Here is a 24494-nt window from a genome sequence, read left to right on the forward strand (position 1 = left end):
GGGACGACGAAGAGACGGAGACTGAAGTACATGACTTTCTCGCCAATAATCTCCATAGACTCTCCCCTCACGTCAATGCAGTCCCCAGCAGACTAATTCTGACAACTACTTCCTCACTTCTGAAATTACATCCGAACACATCCTTTCCACAATCAAAGGCATGAAAAAGACATGCCCAGGACAAAGTGGCATAAATAAAACCATCTTAAGACACCTCCCCTTGAAGCCATTGCATACTTAAACAGAGACTCTCAATGCCGCCCTTTCAGCAGGCTACTTCCCCGACAAGTTCAAGAAGGCCACGTTGAAGCTAATACCAAAAGTTGGTAAAAAACCTCACTACCCCGCTAACTACAGGCCAATATCCCCCTTTGAAGAGCCGGGGAAGATATTTGAGTGAATTCTTGACCACCGACTCAGGACATTCCTTGAAGACTCCAACATCGACAAAGACTTACAGTTTGGGTTTCGCCCAGGCAAGGGAACCACGCACGCCCTTGCTCTTGTGACCAAGACTGTCGCCCAACAGAAAGCTGACGGGGGACAGTGCCATCTCGTCCTGAGAGACATCACCAAATCCTTCGACAAAGTCTGGCACCTAAGAATCTTACACCTCGGACTTCCTATCATTCTCGAGAAGCTCATATGCGACTTTCTAGATGATAGGTCGGCGAGAATAAGACTTGGAAACTACCTCGGTGACAGCTTTGACCTGAGCTGCGGTGTCCCTCAGGGCAGTGTGCTCTCCCCGACGCGATTCACTCTACACCAGACATACCCCTCCCCCACTCAGAAGCACCATCATCTCATACGCCGACGATGTCACTCAAATCGTCGGCTATCCAGGGAGGTCAATTCAGGTGGCTAAACTCTCAACATCCCGGGAGATTGACTCCCTTAACTCCCATGAGTCGAGATAGCGAATACAAACCGACACCAACAAATTCACTGTCATGAAGCTCGGTTCCCTATACCAATGAACAACTGATTACTGCAAATGACACACACCACACGCAACAAACGGGCAAAATCCTGGGTCTCCACATCTCCACAAATGGTTTATATAAACATGTCCAGAATAGAGTCCAGTATGCCAGTACGTCAAAACTATACAGATTTAAGCTGATGCCCATGCACAAACATAAAAACCCACCTTGTAAAAACACTTATCCTGCCATCCTTGATTACCCTTCCATACCAACACACACATTCAGTAACACTCAACTCGCTAAACTCCAGAGGGTCCAGAACACAGCCTTACGTTTTGCCACCAACCAATATCCCCCATACGCCACGACCACAGAGCAAATCCACATAGAAACAAACACTCTACCTCTCAACATGCCTATACACAACAGAGCCACAAAAATATGGCAAATACTTGCCCTGCTCAACATACACCACTTCAACACCCTCACTGACAACGCGAACAACATACTCAGGTACAACAGAGCCTTCCCAAGCAGCCTTGCCGCAATAAACTCCATGCCAGCACCGCTACTCCATTGAATCTGATCCACTCCAAAGAAGCAAATTCAGAATCACTGCATCCACACTCGGCTAGCTAGCTATACGCAAACACCACAACTACACGTTACACCCAAAAACACAAATGTAAACACAATCGTGACTCCTCCGAAATCAAACATGTAAGAACTTGTTGTGAACATAACGTCGACTACGTGCCAAACAATGTATCAACCAAACTTCAGCTTCATGAACTGATTGTAAGCCTAAAAGTGTCATAAAAAGCCCCAGATAGCTGGACTTCCCGCCTTCTCTTCTCCCTCCTACTCCTTCTTTACTTCTCTCTTTACCTTCATCACCCACCCTCTTCTAATTCTTCCCCCTCTTCTCTCTGTCTAAAAAAAAGCCATCTCAGTCTCGGGAATGAACTCATCTCAAACACACCCGTGCTTCCTCCCTCCTCCTGCACTCAACTTGTCGAAGATGTCCTTACAATAATAACAATAATAATAATAATAATAATAATAATAATAATAATAATAATAATAATAATAATAATAATAATAATAATAATAATAATAATAATAATAATAATAATAATAATAATAATAATAATAATAATAATAATAATAATAATAATAATAATAATAATAATAATAATAATAATAATAATAATAATAATAATAATAATAATAATAATAATAATAATAATAATGATGATGTTAATAACAGTAATGATATTAATAATAATAATAATAATGATAATAATAATAATAATAATAATAATAATAATAATAATAATAATAATAATAATAATAATAATAATAATAATAATAATAATAATAATAATAATAATAATAATAATAAAAATGATATTAATAATAATAATAATGATATATTGATGAAAACTATGACAACAAAAACACTAATAATAAGAATATAAACACTTATAATAATAATAATAATAATAATAATAATAATAATAATAATAATAATAATAATAATAATAATAATAATAATAATAATAATAATAACAATAATGATGTTAATAACAATAATAATAATAATAATAATAATAATAATAATAATAATAATAATAATAATAATAATAATAATAATAATAATATAATAATAATAATAATAATAATAATAATAATAATAATAATAATAATAATAATAATAATAATATTAATAATAAAAATAAAAATAAAAATAAAAATAATATTAATAATAATAATAATAATAATAATAATAATAATAATAATAATAATAATAATAATAATAATAATAATAATAATAATAATAATAATAATAATAATAATAATAATAATAATAATAATAATAATAATAATAATAATAATAATAATAATAATAATAATAATAATAATAATAATAATAATAATAATAATAATAATAATAATAATAATAATAATAATAATAATAATAATAATAATAATAATAATAATAATAATAATAATAATAATAATAATAATAATAATAATAATAATAATAATAATAATAATAATAATAATAATAATAATAATAATAATAATAATAATAATAATAATAATAATAATAATAATAATAATAATAATAATAATAATAATAATAATAATAATAATAATAATAATAATAATAATAATAATAATAATAATAATAATAATAATAATAATAATAATAATAATAATAATAATAATAATAATAATAATAATAATAATAATAATAATAATAATAATAATAATAATAATAATAATAATAATAATAATAATAATAATAATAATAATAATAATAATAATAATAATAATAATAATAATAATAATAATAATAATAATAATAATAATAATAATAATAATAATAATAATAATAATAATAATAATAATAATAATAATAATAATAATAATAATAATAATAATAATAATAATAATAATAATAATAATAATAATAATAATAATAATAATAATAATAATAATAATAATAATAATAATAATAATAATAATAATAATAATAATAATAATAATAATAATAATAATAATAATAATAATAATAATAATAATAATAATAATAATAATAATAATAATAATAATAATAATAATAATAATAATAATAATAATAATAATAATAATAATAATAATAATAATAATAATAATAATAATAATAATAATAATAATAATAATAATAATAATAATAATAATAATAATAATAATAATAATAATAATAATAATAATAATAATTAAAATGAAAAATAACCAAAAAGCATCGACATATATGATTGATATGATTGTTAACATTTCCTACCTCCCTGTTGAAGATGTTCCATTTGTCTATCAGCCATTCCCTGAAGCCAAGCAGTTTCCTCACGTCCTCTGGCCGCAGCGTGTCGTCACCTGCCGCAGCGTTTGCCCCGGCACTGGACGTGACCTGCAAAGACAGGCGACACTGTCTTTACCACCAATTGAGACTGGCCGGGGGGGAGAGAGAGAGAGAGAGAGAGAGAGAGAGAGAGAGAGAGAGAGAGAGAGAGAGAGAGAGAGAGAGAGAGAGAGAGAGAGAGAGAGAGAGAGAGAGAGAGAGAGAGAGAGAGAGAGAGAGAGAGAGAGAGAGAGAGAGAGAGAGAGAGAAGAAAAAAGGCGGTACATTGAAAGACATGGTAGAGACAGACAGATCGATAGCGAGATAGATGCTAACAGCGTGCCAAAACCCACCTCAGGCAGCATGCTGTAGGCGGCGTCCCCGTGCACCGCGCCGCTCCTCCTTGTCAGCCACCTCGCTGCTAGGTCTTTACCCTTCCTCTTAGCCAAGTCCAGCGGCGTGAGGTCATCATCGGCCCCCGTACTGGGCGCCGTGTCCTTATCCAGCAGGTACTTGACCACGTCCAGACTCCTTGCCCTCACAGCCCAGTGCAGGGGTGTCAGGCCATCGCCGTCCATTGCGTAAAGAGGCCAGCCAGCCCCCTCCAGGGCCTTCAGCACAGCCTCGTGGCCATAAAAGCTGGCGAGGTGCACCGGGGTGTGTCCGTCGGCGGCCTTCAGCAGCTCGGGGGTGGGCGGCGTGACCGGGAGGAGGGTAGACACACACTCAGCTCTATCATCTACTGCAGCCCAGTGGAGGGCTGTCCATCCTGTGTGGGGGAAACATGAAAACATGGAAATGCAGATAACAGAGTGCCTATTGGCTCATTACGAGGTTGCCCGCTTTGGTGATTTAATCTGCTCGACCGCCACTTGGGGCCTGAGGAGCAGATGAAAGCACCTCGATATTGAGGAGCAGATGAAAGCACCTCGTTATTCAATTTACTCCCGACGCAACGAAATGACTGTCAATTCTATATATGAAGGAGTTGATGGTATTCGCATTTACTACTTCTGAGGGAAGATTGTTCCAGTGGCGGATGAGTAGGTTTGAAAAGAATGTCCTTCCAATATCTGTGTTACATCGACTCGACTGAATGGGTAAGCCGTTATTTATATTTCTTGTGTTGGTTTGCAGTTCAAAGAATTTGGAGTAATCGACGTTACTGAAATTTTTTCAGATACTTGAAGACTTGAATCATATCCCCTCGTAGGCCTCTTTTCTCCAATGTAAAGATATGGAGTGGTTTGAGTCGTTCCTCGTACGGGTGAGCCCTGAAGGTTTGAATCATCTATGTGGCACGTCGTTGAATCCTTTCCAGTAAAGCAATGTCCTTTCTGTAATTAGGAGACCAGAACTGTACTGCATTATCGAGGTGCAGTCTTACCATGGAAGTATACAAGGATAGCATCAGGTCTGATGCTTTACACTCGAAGGTCCTCGCTGTGAGCCCAAGCATAGTGTTGGCTTTGTTGTATGCTTTTTTACAATGATTCGCGTGTTTCAGGTCACTGCTGAAAGTGACTCCAAGATCAGTGTCCTCCTGCATTGCCTGCAGAGGTCTCCCATTCATGATGTATGTGTGGTTACTATTTTGGGACCCAATGTGCATGACTTTGCCATTGTCAACATTAAAAGATATTTGCCTTTTTTCCGATAACGTGATTGAGGTCTTTCTGAATGATTACGCAGTCGGTCTTTGTGAAGGCTTCTCCACCCACCTTGGTGTCATCTGCAAATTTTGATATTGTGGATTTCAATCCTGATTCTAGGTCACTGATATATATGATAAAGTGGATGGGTCCCGGCACTGACCCTTGAGGCACTCCACTAGTGACTGGAAGCCAATCGGAAGGCTGTCCGTTGAGTAGTACTCGTTGTTTTCTGTCACTGATCCAATCACTAATCCACGCGATCAGATTGGCTCCAATGCCCGTAGAGTGCAGTAATGGAAGGAGAGGTAAGAGAAGGAGGGGAGTGAGAGTAAGGAGGAGGGGAGGGAGAGGAAGGAGAAGGAGAGGAGTGAGAGGAAGGAGAAGGAGGGGAGGGAGAGGAAGGAGAAGGAGGGAAGAGGAAGTAGAAGGAGGGGAGGGAAAGGACGGAGGCGGGGAGATAGTGGAAGGAGAAGGAGGGGAGGGAGAGGAAGGAAAAGGAGGGGAGTGAGAGTAAGGAGAAGGAGTCGAGGGAGAGGAAGAAGAAGGAGAGAAGTTAGAGGAAGGAGAAGGAAGGGAGGGAGAGGAAGGAGAAGGAGGGGAGGGAGAGGAAGGAGAATGAGTGGAGGGAGAGGAAGGAGAAGGAGGGGAGGAAGAAGAAGGAGGGGAGGGAGAGGAAGGAGGAGGGGAGGAGGAAGGAGAAGTAGGGGTGGGAGAGGAAGGAGAAGGAGGGAGGGAGAGGAAAGAGAAGGAGGAGGGAGAGGAAGGAGAAGGAGGGAGGAGAGGAAGGAGATGGAGAGGAGGAGAGGAAGGAGAAGGAGGAGGGAGAGGAAGGAGAAGGAGGGGAGGGAGAGAAGGAGAAGGAGGAGGGAGAGGAAGGAGAAAGAGGGGAGGAGAGGAAGGAGAAGGAGGAGGGAGAGGAAGGAGGAGGAGGAGAGGAAGGAGAGGAGGGAGAGAAAGGAGAAGGAGGGGAGGGAGAGGAAGGAGAAGGAGGGGAGAGGAAGGAGAAGGAGGGAGGAGAGGAAGGAGAAGGAGGGGAGGAAGATGAAGGAGAAGGAGGGGAGTGAGAGGAAGGAGAAGGAGAGGAGGGAGAGGAAGGAGAAGGAGAGGAGGGAGAGGAAGGAGAAGGAGGGAGGAGGAAGGAGAAGGAGGGAGGGAGAGGAAGGAGAAGGAGAGGAGGAGAGGAAGGAGAAGGAGGGGAGGGAGAGGAAGGAGAAGGAGGAAGGAGAAGGAGGGAGAGGAAGGAGAAGGAGGGGAGGGAGTGGAAGGAGAATGAGGGGAAGGAGAGGAAGAAGAAGGAAAGGAGGGAGAGGAAGGAGAAGGAGGGGAGGGAGAGGAAGGAGAAGGATGGGAGGGAGAGGAAGGAGAAGGAGAGGAGGGAGAGGAAGGAGAAGGAGGGGAGGGAGAAAGGATGAGGGGAGGGAGGAAGGAGGGGAGGGAGAGGAAGAAAAAATATAGGAGGGAGAGGAAGGAGGAGGGGAGGGAGAGAAAGGAGAAGGAGGGGAGGGAGAGGAAGGAGAAGGAGGGGAGGGAGAGGAAGGAGGAGGGAGGGAGGAAGGAGAAGGAGGGTGGGCGAGGAAGAAGGAGGGGAGGGAGAGGAAGGAGAAGGAGGGGAGGGAGAGGAAGGAGAAGGAGGGGAGGGAGAAGGAGGAGGGGAGGGAGAGGAGGGAGAAGAAGGGGATGGAGAGGAAGGAGGAGGGGAGGGAGAGGAAGGAGAAGGAGGGGAGGGAGAGGAAGGAGAAGGAGGGGAGGGAGAGGCAGGAGAAGGAGGGGAGGGAGAGGAAGGAGAAGGAGCGGAGGGAGAGGAAGGAGAAGGAGGGGAGTGAGAGGAAGGAGGAGAGGAGGGAGAAGAAGGAGAAGGAGGGGAGGGAGAGGAAGGAGAAGGAGGGGAGGGAGAGGAAGGAGAAGGAGAGGAGTGAGAGAAAGGAGAAGGAGGGGAGGGAGAGGAAGGAGAAGGAGGGGAGGGAGAGGAAGGAGAAGGAGAGGAGTGAGAGGAAGGAGAAGGAGAGGAGGGAGAGGAAGGAGAAGGAGGGGAGGGAGAGGAAGGAGAAGGAGAGGAGTGAGAGGAAGGAGAAGGAGAGGAGTGAGAGGAAGGAGAAGGAGGGGAGGGAGAGGAAGGAGAAGGAGGGGAAGGAGAGGAAGGAGAAGGAGAGGAGGGAGAGAAGGAGGGGAGGAAGAGGAAGGAGAAGGGGAGGGAGGAAGGAGAAGGAGGGAGAGGAAGGAGAAGGAGGGGAGGGAGAGGAGAGAGGAGGGGAGAGAGGAAGGAGAAGGAGAGGAGGAGAGGAAGGAGAAGGAGGAGGGAGAGGAAGGAGAAAGAGGGGAGGCATAAGGAAGGATAAGGATGGGAGGGAGAGGATGGAGAAGGAGGGGAGAGAGAGGAAGGAGAAGGAGGGGAGGGAGAGGAAGGAGAAGGGGGGAAGGGAGAAGAAGGAGAAGGAGGGGAGGGAGAGTAACGAGAAGGAGGGGAGGAAGTGGAAGGAGAAGGAGGGGAGGGAGAGGAAGGAAAAGGAGGGGAGGGAGAGGAAGGAGAAGGAGGGGAGGGAGAGGATGGAGAAGGAGGGGAGGGAGGGGAAGGAGAAGGATGGGAGGGAGAGGAAGGAGAAGGAGGGGAGGGAGAAGAAGGAGAAGGAGGGGAGGGAGAGGAAACATGGAAACATGGAACTATGGAAATGCAGGCAACAGAAAGCCTATTGGCTCATTACGAGGTCGCCCGCTTGGGTGATTTAATCTGCTCGACCGCCACATGGGGCTTGGTGAGCAGATGAAAGCTCCTCGATATTGAGGAGCAGATGGAAGCCCCTCGTTATTCAGTTTACTCCTGACGCAGCGAAATGACGGTCGATTCTATATTTGAAGGAGTTGATGGTATACGCATTTACTACTTCTGAGGGAAGATTGTTCCAGTGGCGGATGACTCGGTTTGAAAAGAAACTCCTTCCAATGTCTGTGTTACATCGACTCGACTGAATGGGTAAACCGTTATTTCTAGTTCTTGAGATGGTTTGCAGTTCAAAGAATTTGGAGTAATCGACGTTATTGAACTTTTTTAGATACTTGAAGACTTGAATCATATCCCCTCGTAGGTGTCTTTTCTCCAATGTAAAGAGATTGAGTCGCTTGAGTCGTTCCTCGTACGGTTGAGCCCTGAAGGTTGGAATCATCTTTGTGGCGCGTCGTTGAATCCTTTCCAGTAAAGCAATGTCCTTTCTGTAATTGGGAGACCAGAACTGCACTGCATACTCGAGGTGCGGTCTTACCATGGAATTATACAAGGATAGCATCACGTCTGGTGTTTTACACTCGAAGTTCCTCGCTATGAACCCGAGCATAATGTTGGCCTTGTTGTATGCTTTTTTACAGTGATTCGCGTGTTTCAGTTCACTGCTGATAGTGACTCCAAGATCCTTTTCCTCCTGCATCGCTTGCAGAGGTCTCCCATTCATGATGTATGTGTGGTTGCTATTTCGGGACCCAATGTGCATGACTTTGCATTTGTCAACATTAAAAGACATTTGCCATTTTTCCGACCATTCGATAATGTGATTGAGGTCTTTCTGAATGATTTTGCAGTCGGTCTTTGTGAGGGCATCTCCACCCACCTTGGTGTCATCTGCAAATTTCGATATTGTGGATTTCAGTCCTGATTCTATGTCATTGATATATATGATAAAGAGGATGGGTCCCAGCACTGATCCTTGAGGCACTCCACTAGTGACTGGTAGCCAATCGGAAGGCTGTCCGTTGAGTAGTACTCGTTGTTTTCTGTCTGTGAGCCAATCTCTTATCCACGCGATCAGATTGGCTCCGATGCCCGCCGAGTGCAGTTTCTTAAGGAGTCGCTCGTGCGGTACCTTGTCGAAGGCTTTCTGAAAGTCCAGGTATATAACATCACTGGGGATGTGGGCATCCCAGTTCTTTTATATACCTTGGAAGAAGTCTAATAAATTCGTTAGGCAGGAGCGCTTGTTTCTGAAGCCATGCTGGGTGTCGGAGATTACATTATTGTTTTCTAGAAACTTAACAAGTTTATCTCTAATAATCTTTTCGAGTATTTTTCCTGCCACTGATGTCAAACTTATGGGCCTGTAGTTTAATGCAACGCTTTTGTCTCCTTTTTTGAAAATCGGTGTTACGTTCGCCATCTTCCAGTCTTCCGGGACCTTGTTTAGTTGAACTGACCGGTTGAATATGGTAGTGAGTGGTTGAAGTATTTATTGTTTAAGCTCTTTTAACCCGTGTGCGTCGGGTGACGGGAATTCCCGCTCGGGCGGAAAGCGTCGGGTGGCGGGAGTTCCCGCCATCACACGCGCACGGCTTGGCCAAAAATAGCACCTCTTCCCAACATCATATCTATGCCGTGCTGTGACGTAGACACTTCAAATTTATTTAATCGTGGAGAGGAAGGATTGGAGATGAAAAAACAATATAAATTATTATGTTTTCGTTTGAAATTGCCACACGGGGCATTGATGAAAGACACCTATTTTACAAAATCTATCAGCACCGCCCGCGCGGTGCGAGGACGACAATAGTCCTCTAGCCCGACGCTTATGGGTTAATAACCGCGGGGACAAACTGTCGGGTCCCGTTGACTTGTTCGTGTCGAGTTTGTCCAAGTACTTTTTTTACTTCTTGGTCGCATACTGAGTCAATTTCCAGCGGCGTGATCACACTCGGCGGGGCAGGGCTCTCGGGAATGGGTTCGATGTCCTCGACTGTGAATACGGATGCGAAGTTACTGTTGAGGATTCTGGCCATCTGTTTACTGTCCTGAGTTACATATCCAGTCTCGTCTGTCAGGGGACCAATATTGGATTTTACTTTCTTTTTCGATCTTATGTACGTGAAGAATTTCTTGGAGTTAGTTTTGATTTCGCGCGCTATTTGCTTTTCATAGTTGCGTTTGCTACTCCGAATAAGGCTGCGACAAGCTCTGAGGCTGTTGTGGTACTGTGTGCTGGCTTCGGCCGTAGCATTCTCTTTCATCAAATTATAATTCCTTTTTTTTAGGTTTACTGCCCTTTTTATTTCTCTGGTCATCCACGGTGGCTCTACGGCCCCATTTACTCGCCTGGATTTCGTAGGCGCTGTAGCCTTCTCTACTTGCAACAGCTTATCTTTGAAGACGTTCCACGCGTTGTCGATTGTATTGTCGGTGATGCCAAGTTGGTCCCAGGTCGTAGGGGGAAGCAGTGCACGGGCTAAGTTGAAATTTCCTTTTTTGTAATCTGGTATCACTGATGGATTATCTACGAGCTTGTGACATATGTTGATATTAAAACGGATTAAGTGGTGATCGCACCCATTAAGTTTCTCACGAACTGTACGGTCGCGAATGAGGTCGGGGTCGCTTACTAATACCAGATCCAGCAGATGTGAGGAACGAATCCTCCACCATTTCTAAAAGCCTGTTACCCTCTTGATCTCCAGTCATCAGTCCCCAGTCAATGTTAGGGCAATTAAAGTCCCCAATTATAATTGCTTCCTTGCTTTGTGTTAGAGAGTGAATCTCTTCGTAGAGGGCAGTGTCATCGGTTGCCTGTTGTTTCGGGGGCCTGTATACGGTTGCAAGTGTTAGTTTCTTGTTATTTGCGGTTATTTCCACATAAACAGAATCGTATTTCTCTGCGTCCTGTTTGTCTATTTTTATGGCAGGAAGTGTACTTTTTACGTAGCAAACTCCTCCTCCTCCTTTCTTGTGCTTTCGACTTTTGTGGAAGCTTTCGTACCCAGGGAATGACATTTCGGATTCTAGATGGGTAGAGTTGGCCCAAGTCTCTGTGATGGCTACCACATCTGGTTTCTCTGTTGCAATATACGCCCTAATTTCGTCCTTTTTGGGTATTAAACTACGTGCATTTGTGTACATGATAGAAATGTGGCCGTGACGAGTTGTACCAGTTCGCTTGTCGGAGGCGTGGTTAGTTACACAGTTTCTTGTAAGTCGCACTGACGCTACGGGTTGGTTGATCAAGGGCTGCCTTTGCCCCGTCCTCGCCCGCCGTTTTTTGAAAGTCTTTTCGAAAAGCTTTTCACTGCCTCGTCCAGAAGCCTCCCGAAACGCGGCGATCCAACCTCATTCTCTTCCTTACCGAAACACAGGTTTCTGAGGCTACTGACAGCAATCTCTACTCTGTTCCCTCCTACTATCTCTATCCTAAATTTCAATCCAAAGCTGGATGTTGCGCCTACGTGCGCAACGACATCACTTGCACTCGTGCCCACGACCTTGACTCTTCTGAATTTTCCACCATCTGGTTAAGACTTCACTGTCATTCTATTACTAAATACATCTGTGCTGTTTATCTCTCACCTAACTCTACCAACTATGTAAAATTCTTTGACTATTTGAATTCTAAAGTGGAGCACATCTTGACCCACTCTCCCTTCGCTGAAATCTCCATCCTTGGAGATTTCAATGTTCACCACCAGCTTCGGCTTTCATCCTCTTTCACTGACCATCCTGGTGAACAAGCCTACAACTTTGCTATCCTCAACGACCTTGAGCAGTTGGTCCAGCACCCTACACGTATTCCTGACCGTCTTAGAGTTCGGCCCAACATTCTAGACCTCTTCCTTACCTCAAACCCTTCTGCTTATTCTGTCAAACTGTTCTCTCTGTTGGGCTCCTCCGATCACAATCTTATTTCTGCATCCTTTCCTATCGCTCCTGTACACCCTCTGGACCCACCGAAGAGGCGATGCTTCTGGCATTTTGCTTCAGCTCGGTGGGACGACCTGAGGATGTACTTCTTCGATTTCCCGTGGAATGATTATTGCTTCCAGGATAGAGACCCCTCTGTGTGTGCTCAGCGCATCACAGAGGTGATTGTCTCTGGAATGGAGGCATACATTCCTCGTTCTTTCTCTACTCCTCACGCTAAAAAGCCTTGGTTTAATCACGCTTGTTCTCGTGCTGTCAATGATAGAGAGGTAGCTCACAAAAGATACCAGAGCCTTCAAACTAATGCTAATTATGAACTTTACATTTCTGCCCGAAATCGTGCCAAATCTATTCTCCGACTAACCAAAAATTCTTTCATTAATAGAAAATGTCAAAACCTTGCTTTCTAACTCTTCCCGTGACTTCTGGCATCTAGCCAAAACATCTCCTCCAACTTCACTTTCATCTTCCTCCACTCTCAGTCCTGACGGCAACACTGCCGTCTCATCTCTAAGGCTGAACTCTTCTCTCATTCTTCTCTCAAAAAACTCCACTCTGGACGATTCTGGGCATATTCCTCCTACTCATCATCCCTCTTACTCCTTTATGCCTGTTATAAAGATTCTTCAAATGATGTTTTCTATGCCCTCTGGCCTCAATCCTCAGAAGGCTTACGGACCTGATGGAGTGCCTCCTATTGTCCTTAAAACTGTGCCTCCGTGCTGTCACCCTGCCTGGTCAAACTCTTTCGCCTCTGCCTGTCAACATCTACCTTTCCTTCTTGCTGGAAGTATGCCTTCATACAGCCTGTACCTAAGAAGGTGACTGCTCCAATCCCTCAAACTACCGTCCTATTGCTTTACTTTCTTGTCTATCTAAAGCTTTGAATCAATCCTTAACCGGAAGATTCAAAAGCACCTTCCACTTCTAACCTTCTATCTGATCGCCAGTATGGGTTCCACAAGGGCGTTCTACTGGTGATCTCCTAGCCTTCTTAACTGACTCTTGGTCATCCTCTTAGCCGTTTCGGTGAAACTTTTGCTATTGCGCTGGACATATCAAAAGCTTTGATAGGGTCTGGCACAAATCTTTGCTTTCTAAACTACCCTCCTACGGTTTCTATCCTTCTCTGTACCTTTCTCTCCAGTGTCCTTTCTGACCGTTCTATTTCTGCCGTGGTAGACGGTCACTGTTCTTCCCCTAAATCTATTAACAGTGGTGTCCCACAGGGTTCTGTCCTATCTCCCACTCTTTTTCTGTTGTTCATTGATGATCTTTCCAAAACGAACTGTCCTATCCATTCCTACGCCGATGATTCCACTCTGCATTATTCAACTTCTTTTAATAGAAGACCCACCCTTCAGGAACTTAACGACTCAAGGCTGGAGCCTGCAGAACGCTTAGCCTCAGACCTTACTATTATTTCCGATTGGGGCAAGAAGAACCTGGTGTCCTTCAACGCCTCAAAAACACAGTTTCTCCACCTATCCACTCGACACAATCTTCCAAACAACTATCCCTATTCTTTGACAACACCCAGCTATCACCTTCCTCAACACTAAACATCCTCGGTCTATCCTTAACTCAAAATCTCAACTGGAAACTTCATATCTCATCTCTTACTAAATCAGCTTCCTCGAGGCTGGGCGTTCTGTACCGTCTCCGCCAGTTCTTCTCTCCTGCACAGTTGCTGTCCATATACAGGGGCCTTGTCCGCCCTCGTATGGAGTATGCATCTCATGTGGGGGCTCCACTCACACAGCTCTTCTGGACAGAGTGGAGGCAAAGGCTCTCATCAGCCTCCTCCTCATACTGATAGTCTTCTACCTCTTAAATTCCGCCGCAATGTTGCCTCTCTTTCTATCTTCTATCGATATTTCCACGCTGACTGCTCTTCTGAACTTGCTAACTGCATGCCTCCCCCCCTCCCGTGGCCCCGCTGCACTCGACTTTCTACTCATGCTCATCCCTATACTGTCCAGACCCCTTATGCAAGAGTTAACCAGCATCTTCACTCTTTCATCCCTCACGCTGGTAAACTCTGGAACAATCTTCCTTCATCTGTATTTCCTCCTGCCTACGACTTGAACTCTTTCAAGAGGAGGGTATCAGGAGACCTCTCCTCCCGAAACTGACCTATCTTTCGGCCACCTCTTTGGATTCTTTTTAGGAGCAGCGAGGAGCGAGCTTTTTTTTATTAATGTTTACTTTTTTGTGCCCTTGAGCTGTCTCCTTTGCTGTAAAAAAAAAAAAAAAAAAAAAATCAGATGTAGTCCATCGTTCCAAAACAAGTATGGGCGCTCAAGGAAGTGGTGCCAGGCGTTTGTAAACGCCACGCCTTCGTCGTCACAAATTTCCTTCAGACTAGTATTGATGTTGCTCGCTTTGCTGTTGAAGCTGGCGTAAGCGCTGATTCTGGGTAGAATTCCAGAGACAATGACGTGAGGGGACTTGGTCTTGTAGCGCCGAATGACCTGACGGTATTTTGATAGTAGGGCCTGAGTTTGAGTAGACTGAACGTCATTTGCCCCCGCGTGAATCAAATAAACTGTGTCTTCCTTCGCGAGTTCCGTGACAGCATCGACAGCTGAAGTAATGTCGTCCAGTTTGGCTCCCGGAATACAATAACGCATCCGCGTCTCTGTATTCCTGCCGCAGAATTCCGTTAATTGACCTCTAACCAGCGAGTCCCCTACAAGTATAACAGATATTATCAGCTTGTCTGTGCCCCGAAACTGTGTCTGATCTACGCAGACCACAGCAGGAAGAATGGTCTTGTGGCGTCTAATGGATGAGTAGTGAGGAGTGGGAGTGTGGTGGCGACTGGACGTGGAGGCGTTAGGAGGGCTGGTAGAGGAGAGGGACAAGGGGGAGCCAAGGGAAGATGAGGAAGAGGCGGAAGGGGTTGACTGCATGGGAGCAGAGGAGGAGGATGTTGAGGATGTGGAGGAGGGGGCAGAGGCGGAGGAGGAGGAAGGGGAGGAAGGGGTTGACTGGGGAGGAGTAGAGGAGGAGGATGTTGAGGATGTGGAGGAGGGGGCAGAGGCGGAGGAGGAGGAAGGGGCGGTAGGGGTTGACTGGGGAGGAGTAGAGGAGGAGGATGTGGAGGAGGGGGGAGAAGAAATGTAAGGAGGAGGCGGCAGAGGCGGAGGAGGAGGAAGAGGAAAGGGGTTGGCTGGGGGAGTAGAGGAGGAGGATGTTGATAATGTGGAGGAGGGGGCAGAGTTGGAGGAGAAGGAAGGGGCGGAAGAGAAGAGTGAGGAAGAGGAAGGGGAGGAGGAAGAGTAGGTGGTGGTGATGGTGGGATGGGTGGGGGAGGGGGCGGGGGTGATGGCGGTGCTGGTGGTGGAGGGTGAAGAAAGGGGGGGGTTGGCGGCCTGTGGTGATGAGGTGGAGGAGGGAAGGGAGGAGGCGGGGGTGATGGCGGTGCTGGTGGTGGAGGGTGAAGAGGGAGAAGAAGAAGACGAAGAAGACGAAGAAGAAGAAGAAAAAGAAGACGAAGAAGGAAAAGAAGAAGAAGAAGAAGAAGAAGAAGAAGAAGAAGAAGAAGAAGAGAGTTGAGGGTGTGCCGTCACAATGTCCCAAAGTAAATAATTGGAGCGTTGTAGATCCTCGTTGGTTGTTTGTAGTGCCTGAATACGTAAGTCTAAGACACAGTACCTACACATCGAGTCGCTGGTTTGGTAGTGAATCGCAGCATATTTCTTTGAACAATTACAGCAATTGAAATAGTTGGACGGCATGATTACTTTTTTTTTTATTTAGTTTTGCAAGACGATATATCGGTGAGCTTTACAGTTAAGATGAATTTTGTATGAACACCTAGAGGGAGGCGTCTTTAAATCGGTCGAGTCACGCGGGAGAGTTTGAGGTATGGCGTCTATGAGGGCCCACACGTGTTTTCCCTCTGGGATTAAAATTCTCTGGGGGATTGAAATTTTCCTCCTTTTCAAAACAGGTATGCTGGTATACGGGTCAAGCTTTGTACTTCTACGTTAGTGACAGTTCTTCTGCGTTAGTTAGACACAAGAAGCTCACTGTCTTTCACTGGGTGCTGTGTTAGGTCGTGTAGTTGTAATCCTACTGAGGAAAGACAGGAAACACAAAAAAGTCGATATATAACTTAACCGCTCAGCTCAGCAGGGAAGTCCTCTCACTGTAAGATAATCCTCGCAACACTTCAAACACTAGTTAGACGCGTCACAGCACTGAGTTAGACGTTAATTAATTAGGTTGAGTGGTGCTAAATAAGACAAGTAAACAAGCACAGTTAGTCGTTCGATTTCTGAGAAGGCGTACGGGCCTATTTAAGTAACGGTTAATTAAAAACGTGGATGAACGGATTTCAAAAGTTGTGACGTTAAAATGTAACACACGGAGTCGATTTACACACACGGAGTCGATTTACATACAAAATAACAAGTGTCGTTTTACCAGACGAGGCGAAAAGCAAGGTTAAGGTTTGATGCCGGTAGGGCAACGAGGTCAACGTCCGTCCCTTTGAGGAGGTCAGGAAAGAGGGAGAGGAAAGAGGAGGGGAGGGAGAGGAAGGAGAAGGAGAGGAGGGAGAGGAAGGAGAAGGAGGGGAGGGAGAGGAAGGAAAAGGAGGTTAGGGAGAAGAAGGAAAAGTAGGGGAGGGAGAGGAAGGAGAAGAAGGGGAGGGAAAAGAAGGAGAAGAAGGGGAGGGAGAGGAAGGAGAAGGAGGGGAGGGAGAGGAAGGAGAAGGAGGGGAGGGAGAGGAAGGAGAAGGAGGGGAGGGAGAGGAAAGAGAAGGAGGGGAGGGAGAGGAAGGAAAAGGAGGGGAGGAAGAGGAAAGAGAAGGAGGGGAGGGAGAGGAAGGAGAAGGAATGGAGGGAGAGGAAGGAGAAGAATGGGAGGGAGAGGAAGGAGGAGGGGAGGGAGAGGAATGAGAAGGAGGGGAGGGAGAGGAAGGAGAAGGAGGGGAGGGAGAGGAAGGAGAAGGAGGGAAGGGAGAGGAAGGAGAAGGAGGGGAGGGAGAGGAAGGAGAAGGAGGGGAGGGAGAGGAAGGAGAAGGAGGGGAAGGAGAGGAAGGAGAATAGGAGGGATAGGAAGGAGAAGGAGGGGAGAGAGAGGAAGGAGAAGGAGGGGAGGGAGAGGAAGAAGGAGGGTAGGGAGAGGAAGGAGAAGGAGGGGAGGGAGAAAGGAGAAGGAGGGGAGGGAGAGGAAGGAGAAGGGGGGGAGGGAGAGGAAGGAGAAGGAGGGGAGGGAGAGAAAGGAGAAGGAGGGGAGTGAGAGGAATGAGAAGGAGGGGAGGGAGGGAAAGGAGAAGGGGGGAAGGGAGAGGAAGGAGAAGGAGGGGAGGGAGAGGAAGGAGAAGGAGGGGAGGGAGAGGAAGGAGAAAGAGGGGAGAGAGAGGAAGGAGAAGGGGGGAAGGGAGAGGAAGGAGAAGGAGGGGAGGGAGAGGAAGAAGAAGGAGGGGAGGGAGAGGAAGGAGAAGGAGGGGAGGAAGAGGAAGGAGAAGGAGGGGAGGGAGACGAAGGAGAAGGAGGGGAGGGAGAGGAAGGAGAAGGAGGGGAGGGAGACAAAGGAGAAGGAGGGGAGGGAGAGGAAGGAGAAGGTGGGGAGGGAGAGGAAGGAGAAGGAGGGGAGGGAGAGGAAGGAGAAGGTTAGGAGGGAGAGGAAGGAGAAGGAGGGGAAAGAGAGGAAGGAGAAGGAGGGGAGGGAGAGGAAGGAGGAGGGGAGAGAGAGGAAGGAGGGGAGAGAGAGGAAGGAGAAGGAGGGGAGGGAGAGAAAGGAGAAGGAGGGGAGGGAGAGGAAGGAGAAGGAGGGGAGGGAGAGGAAGGAGAAGGAGGGGAGGGAGAGGAAGGAGAAGGAGGGGAGGGAGAGGAAGGAGGAGGGGAGGGAGAGGAAGGAGAAGGAGAGGAGGGAAAGGAAGGAGAAGGAGGGGAGGGAGAGGAAGGAGAAGGAGGGGAGGGAGAGGAAGTAGAAGGAGGGGAGGGAGAGGAAGGAGAAGGAGGGGAGGGAGAGGAAGGAAAAGGAGGGGAAGGAGAGGAAGGAGGTGAGGAGGGAGAGGAAGGAGAAGGAGAGGAGGGAGAGGAAGGAGAAGGAGGGGAGGAATAGGAAGGAGAAGGAGGTTAGGGATAGGAAGGAGAAGGAGGAGAGAGAGAGAGAAAGGAGAAGGAGGGGAGGGAGAGGAAGGAGAAGGAGGGGAGGAAGAGGAAGGAGAAGGAGGGGAGGGAGTGTAGGATAGTCAAGTCTACAATGTACGTGTAGCAGACAGTTAATGTACGTTTAGTTAGTGCCTAAGTGGCAACTCAGTTCCGCGCCGCCCGAGGCACGCCAGTTAGCCGGGCGCCTCCCCTCTGTACGGATACCTTCTGTTCTGCCTCTGTTTACTTTCCAAGTAAAGGACCTACAGTTGTTCCTCGTGTCTGTGCCCTTCCCCCACACCTGCAAGGATCCAGACGACGAGACAAGAACACACATGGCGCAGTGGATCGTGTGGAAGTGACAAGAGGAGACAGAAGCTACGTGGAGGACGCCGTGACTGGAGTGGCATGCGGACTGTGGACTCAGCGCGTCGAGAAGCCCCCTACTACGCCATCAGTGCAGTGACTCAGTGTTGTGTGCAGTGCTGTGGTGTGTACAGTGTAGTGGGGTAGTTTGGGGACGGCTGATCACACACCAAGGAGGGGTAAAGTTTGACCGTACCGGGCAGTTCGGAGCGCGGTGTTGCATACCCTTGCTCACCACGGAGTCTGGGCAGACACTGTCGGCTGTCGCTGTCGCCCGCGCTGCCGCTGCCGCACACCGCAGCCGCTGCCATCCCCTCTCCCCCTGCTGCACTCCACCGCCACACACGATGTTGCCACCGCATGCGCACTAAATATTACCTGCACACACACAACTGCACTAACTTTTGGGTGACAACATGACGCGTGGTGGAAAACACTCGAAGAAGGACACTCCACCTTCACCTGCAGCCACAGGAGACGCGTCGGCGACAGACTCACACCCACCCAAGCTGCAAGACGATGCTTCATCTCAACCTCCACAGACGGATTTCCACACCCTTCTCATGTGGATGAGGGAGAGAGATGAAGCGGCCCGGGCCGAGCGCGAACAAAAAGCAGCTCGCCGTATCGCGGAGGAGGCCGCTGTCAAGGCCGAGAGGGAAAAACAACGACGGGAGGACGCTGCGCTATGGGAGGCTGCTGTCTAGGCCGAGAGGGAAGAACAACGACGGGAGGACGCTTCGCGATGGGAGGCTCTGTTAACGAGACTAGTCGGCCCACAAAACCTCCACACCTCTTCGGCAGGGGAACAGACGGGCGTCACCACGGAAGGTGCGCCGCCTGGCTCCACAGCAGCCCCGTCAGCGCCCAAGGCAGCTGCTCACCCCCCGCCTACCCTCTCCACTGACGTTACGTACCAGACCTTCAAGGAGTGGAGACAACGGTGGACGGACTACGCGACGATGGTGGACTTGCCCAGCATGCCCCAACCCAAACAGCTGATCCAGTTAAGGATGTGTCTGTCACGGGAGACCAAGAGTGTACTGGAGCACACATTACAGGTACCTCCAGACTCCACTTCTTCCGTAGACGAGGTGCTCGATATTCTCCAAAGGCACATCAGGGACTCCAGCAATGAGGCACTCCGACGCCGGGCGTTCACCAGCTGCAAGCAGGCGACAGGAGAGTCCTTTGGAGATTTCTTCGTTAGACTGAAGAGCCTCTCGAAAGAAATTGACGTCTGCAAGGGCCAAAACAACGCGTGTGTTGAAGCATGGATTAAGCACGGCATCCTTACCGGGGTCCAGGACGAGGAGCATACTTGCTCTACCAGGCGAGCCGCTTGGAGTTACGCAGTGTGCTGAACACCACATTAAGTTCAAACCCAATACAAATCCTGTATATATCAATGCGTACAAGCTCCCCCACAGTCAGAGGGAGGTGGTGCAACAACTTATCTCTGAAATGTTAGAACAAGGTGTCATCAAAGAATCGAGTTCCCCGTGGACTTCACCCTTGTTCCTGGTTCCGAAGAAAGACGGCTCTTATCGTCCTGTGATTGATTTCCGGCGTGTGAACACCGCGACCGTGGATGATCATTTTCCGCTTCCCGTTCTTAGAGATCTTCTGATGTGTCTCGGTAGAGGAAATAAAGTCTTTACGAGTCTTGATCTGGTCAGTGGCTACTGGCAACTGCCCATGGCCCCCGAGTCACGTGAAATAACGGCTTTCAGCACGCCTCATGGCCACTATGAGTGGACGAGGATGCCGTTCGGGCTCAAAGGAGCTCCCTTGACCTTCCAAAGGACAATGAACAGTATTTTTGGTGACTTGCTGGGCAACTCTGTCTATGTGTATTTAGACGACATCATCATAGCAAGTAAAGACGTGCATGCTCACATGGAAACACTAAAAGCAGTCCTACACAGACTTCAAGAAGTCGGATTAAAGCTCAAAATCACCAAATGTGAATTTTTAAAGCCTCGGATCAAGTTCTTGGGGCATGTCGTGGACGAATTCGGCATCCATACAGTGGACGACAAAATAAAGGCTATTGCCGAGTTCCTCAGCCAACGTCTGCGGACAAGGTACGGTCTTTCTTGGGTGTCGCAGGTTATTACAGGCCTTTCATTAAGGACTTCGCAGCACGCGCGAGTCCCCTAACCCATCTTTTAAAGAAAGACGTACCATTTCAGTGGCTCCCAGCTCAACAAACGAGTTTTGAGGATTTAAAGAAAGCGCTTACACGGGCTCCGGTCCTTGTCTTCCGGATTTCAAGGACCCCTTTCAGCTTTGTACCGACGCTTCGGCTAGTGGAGTAGGAGCCGCGCTGATGCAAACAGATATGTCCGGCAAAAAGCATGTGATAGCGTTCGCCAGTCGAGTACTTACAGCTCCGGAAAAGAACTATTCTGTTACCCACCTAGAGGCTCTTGCCATTGTGTGGGCTCTGAAGCATTTTCGTGACATTGTGATGGGGTACAAAATTGTGGTGTTTACGGACCACGCGGCCATAACTGATCTTTTCAAGGAAAACCTACACGGTCGTCTGGCAAGATGGTTCTTAACGATCCAAGCATACAATCCGGAGATAAAATACATCACCGGGAAAACAAATGTGGTCGCAGATGCCTTATCTCGGAATGTTCCGATAGGCGCGATTACCACCCCAGAGGTCATCCACAACTTCACTTCACCTGAGCTACACACTGCTCAGCGAGACCACCCTGTGGAAGAGGTTAATTTATGCCCTCGAGTCGGGAGACGAATCAAACCTTCCTGAATTGCCAGTTCCCTTTTCACAATTCTTCCTATCAGAGGACAACCTCCTTTGTAGGTCATGGCCAACCAAACCGGTACCTATAGACCAACTGGTCATCCCAGACATATACGTCCCCGTGACGCTTAAGCTGGTCCATAACACACCCATTGCGGGTCACCCAGGAAGAGACAAGACGCTATCTGTCACCAGACGAAAATTCTACTGGCCCACATTACGGGTTGATGTAGACAACATGTCGCACATTGCGTCGTTTGTGCTAAGCACAAGGGGTCCGTCAAAGGCCAGCACCTATGTTGCAATACCCAGTACCAGAGGCGCCATGGGATGTTGTTAATATAGACTTACTACAGCTCCCCCAGAGCCAACATGGCTCGCGCTACTTATTGGTGTGCGTCGACCAGTTCTCTAGGTTTCTAGTTCTAGCGCCTCTCAAGGACAAGACAGCCACACGCGTGGCCCATGCCCTCGTGACTCACGTGTTGTGTCCACATTCGTCTCCTCGAATTCTTCTGAGTGACAATGGCACCGAGTTTAGGAACTCAGTATTGAGCGAAATATGCGCTCAATTTAACATCACGCAATCCTTCATCACAGCTTACCACCCAGCTGCTAATGGGTTGGCGGAGAGGGCTAATAGGAAAATCTTACAGGTCCTCAGGCCTATCGTGAACGATCTCCACGATAACTGGGAGGATTGGCTATCGCATATAGCCGCTTCCATAAATACGTCGGTAAACGACTCTACGGGGAAGTCTCCCTACTACATCTTATATGGGGTGGAGAAACGTCTTCCGTACGACTTCCTTACAACCCCACAACAACCTCTCTACAACATTGATAGGTACGCACAACAGCAGATGCATATGTTTTCCAAGATACACTCAGAAGTTAGGTGTACGTTAAAAGCTACGAAGGTTGAAATGATGTCAAAACAACACAAACAGGCCGTCCCGGTAAATTTGAAAGAGGGTGACACAGTCATGATTAAGCAAGCGGAAAGGAGTTCGAAACTGGGGGCTAAATTTGTGGGTCCTTACCGAGTTGTTCGGAATGTCAGGGGAAATCGGTTCGAGGTTCTCGAGTCGAATAGTGGGGTCAGTCTAGAAGTTCACAGTGATCGTCTGAAAGTAATTCCCTCACCTTTGGACCTTGATATTGGTACTTCCCCCTCAGAGTCAAATGTTCAACAAGATAATCCCAACACCCATAGCTATAACTTGAGACCACGGGTTTAAATACTTCAATCCCACCGCTGCCACCAAATGTAACGGGCTTGTCGGGGGGCGTTTAAAGGGTGTTGATTAAGACTTCAGCTTCCTTAAGGCGAATTATATTCGTAGCCTTTATGTACAAGAAGCGACGGAGCGAGAGCGACTCTCGTTGTGTGTCAGTCGGACTCTCGTGAAGGAGTGGCGAGTTACAGGTTGGAAAATAATTGTTACAATTGGTCACGTATGTCAAGGTGACCTCCACGCACCATCGGAGTGCTAAGTATACAAAACTGAGACGGTAAACACTGACGGACGACATTCCTATAAGGTGGCGTGATCTATCTGTCGTGGGGTTTTTCCATTGACAATTGTATGCCTAATTCGTGGTGATATTAGATAATAATAATACATTGATATCCTACTATAACACGACTCCTCCTCCACACTTCAAGACGTCACAACGTTGTGCCGGTCCTATGAAGCCACCAGGTCGGCAGCCTCTGCCATACGGGCTCCACCAGCAGCACGAGCAGTTTCCCAGTACAAGAAGGGGAAGAAGGTGACCCACCAATCCAAGGCAGAAGCACGTCCAGTCGCACCCATGTCTACCTCTTCTTGTAGCAACTGTGGGAAACAGCAGCACGGCTCCAAGGGATGCCCTGCTACCGAGGCATCGTGCCGTGGATGTGGAAAGACGGGACACTGGACGCACACGGAGAAATGCCCAGCAAGGAATGTCCAGTGCAAAGCTTGTGGCCGCTACGGCCACTTCGAGAAGCTTTGCAAGTCTCTGAAGCCCACGAACCAGCAACCCTCGAAGTCCAAGCCTTCAAAAACATGGAAGGAGAGCCGCTCTACCTTCCACGTGGTGCGAGCGGAACCGCCTCCAGAGAACCCTAGCACTCGCAAGCGGCAGGGAGGCAACGTCAGACGAGTCCAGTCAACCACACGTGACAGGCCCACCCCCTCTCCCACTATCTGTATTGTCGTCACGCACGGTGGGATGTCAAGGAGCATCGAGGTGATACCAGACACCGGAGCCGACACTACGGTGATAGGTCCACAGCACCTCAAGACTCTGGGCCTCTCCAAGCGTGACCTTGAGCCACCCCCTTCACTGACGTACTACAACGCAGACGGGTCTGAGATGCCAGCAGCCTTGGGCTCCTTTCAAGCGGAGCTCACCTATGGCACGCTGTCATGCACGGGGTGGATCGACGTGCAAGGTTCCCTGAGCACACCCTGCTGTCCTGGGAGCACTTTCGGAACCTGGGCATCGTGCCAAGGGACTTCCCGGAGCAGATCAAGGGCTCTCGATCCACCGTCAACAGGATCAAGGAATCGACGGATGCCACGTCCCACGAGAGTGCACAGAACTGTGAGCAGCCTGACGTAGCAGCTACTTCACCTCAAGCAGTTCCACCACTTCCACTTTCCTGCACCACGTCCCCGACGGCTGCCAAGGAGTACTTTCTACGAGAGTACTCGGACGTGTTGGTGCGGAAGGATGACCTGCAGAACGCACCTCTGAAGCCGATGTCAGGTTCACCTATGCGGATCCACCTGAGAGGGGACGCCCAGCCGTTTGCGATACACACTCCACGGCTGATTCCTCTCGCGTATCGGGATCCGGTGAAGGCTGAGCTGGACTCCATGGTATCGCAAGGCATCATCACTCCAGTAGGCGATGACCCATCCCCCTGGTGCCACCCGATGGTCGTCGTCGCGAAGCCTGGAGGAGGTGTCCGGATCACCACAGACCTGTCCAAACTGAACGGTCAGGTATCCCGTCCGGCCCACCCATCGCCTACACCGTTCGCCGCGATACGCAGTGTGGATCCCAAGACGAAATTCTTCACGACGGTGGATGCCTTGTGTGGATACTGGCAGATC

General features: G+C 47.3%; 1 protein-coding gene across 1 annotated transcript in view; it reads right to left on the bottom strand.

Annotated features, from left to right (window-relative positions):
- Positions 1-454: 454 nt before the first annotated feature.
- LOC126994732 (ankyrin-1-like) overlaps positions 455-24494 on the bottom strand; it is an 87702-nt gene continuing 63662 nt past the window's right edge. Inside the window, exons 4-6 of the mRNA XM_050854018.1 lie at positions 4170-4585; positions 3763-3885; positions 455-598 (exon numbers count right to left, since the gene is read on the bottom strand). Of these exons, the coding sequence (XP_050709975.1) occupies positions 455-598; positions 3763-3885; positions 4170-4585 (683 nt within the window). The remainder of the gene's footprint in view (positions 599-3762; positions 3886-4169; positions 4586-24494) is intronic.

This window comes from Eriocheir sinensis, unplaced genomic scaffold, assembly GCF_024679095.1.
Source record: "Eriocheir sinensis breed Jianghai 21 unplaced genomic scaffold, ASM2467909v1 Scaffold859, whole genome shotgun sequence".
In the NCBI taxonomy this organism is placed as follows: Eukaryota; Metazoa; Arthropoda; class Malacostraca; order Decapoda; family Varunidae; genus Eriocheir; species Eriocheir sinensis.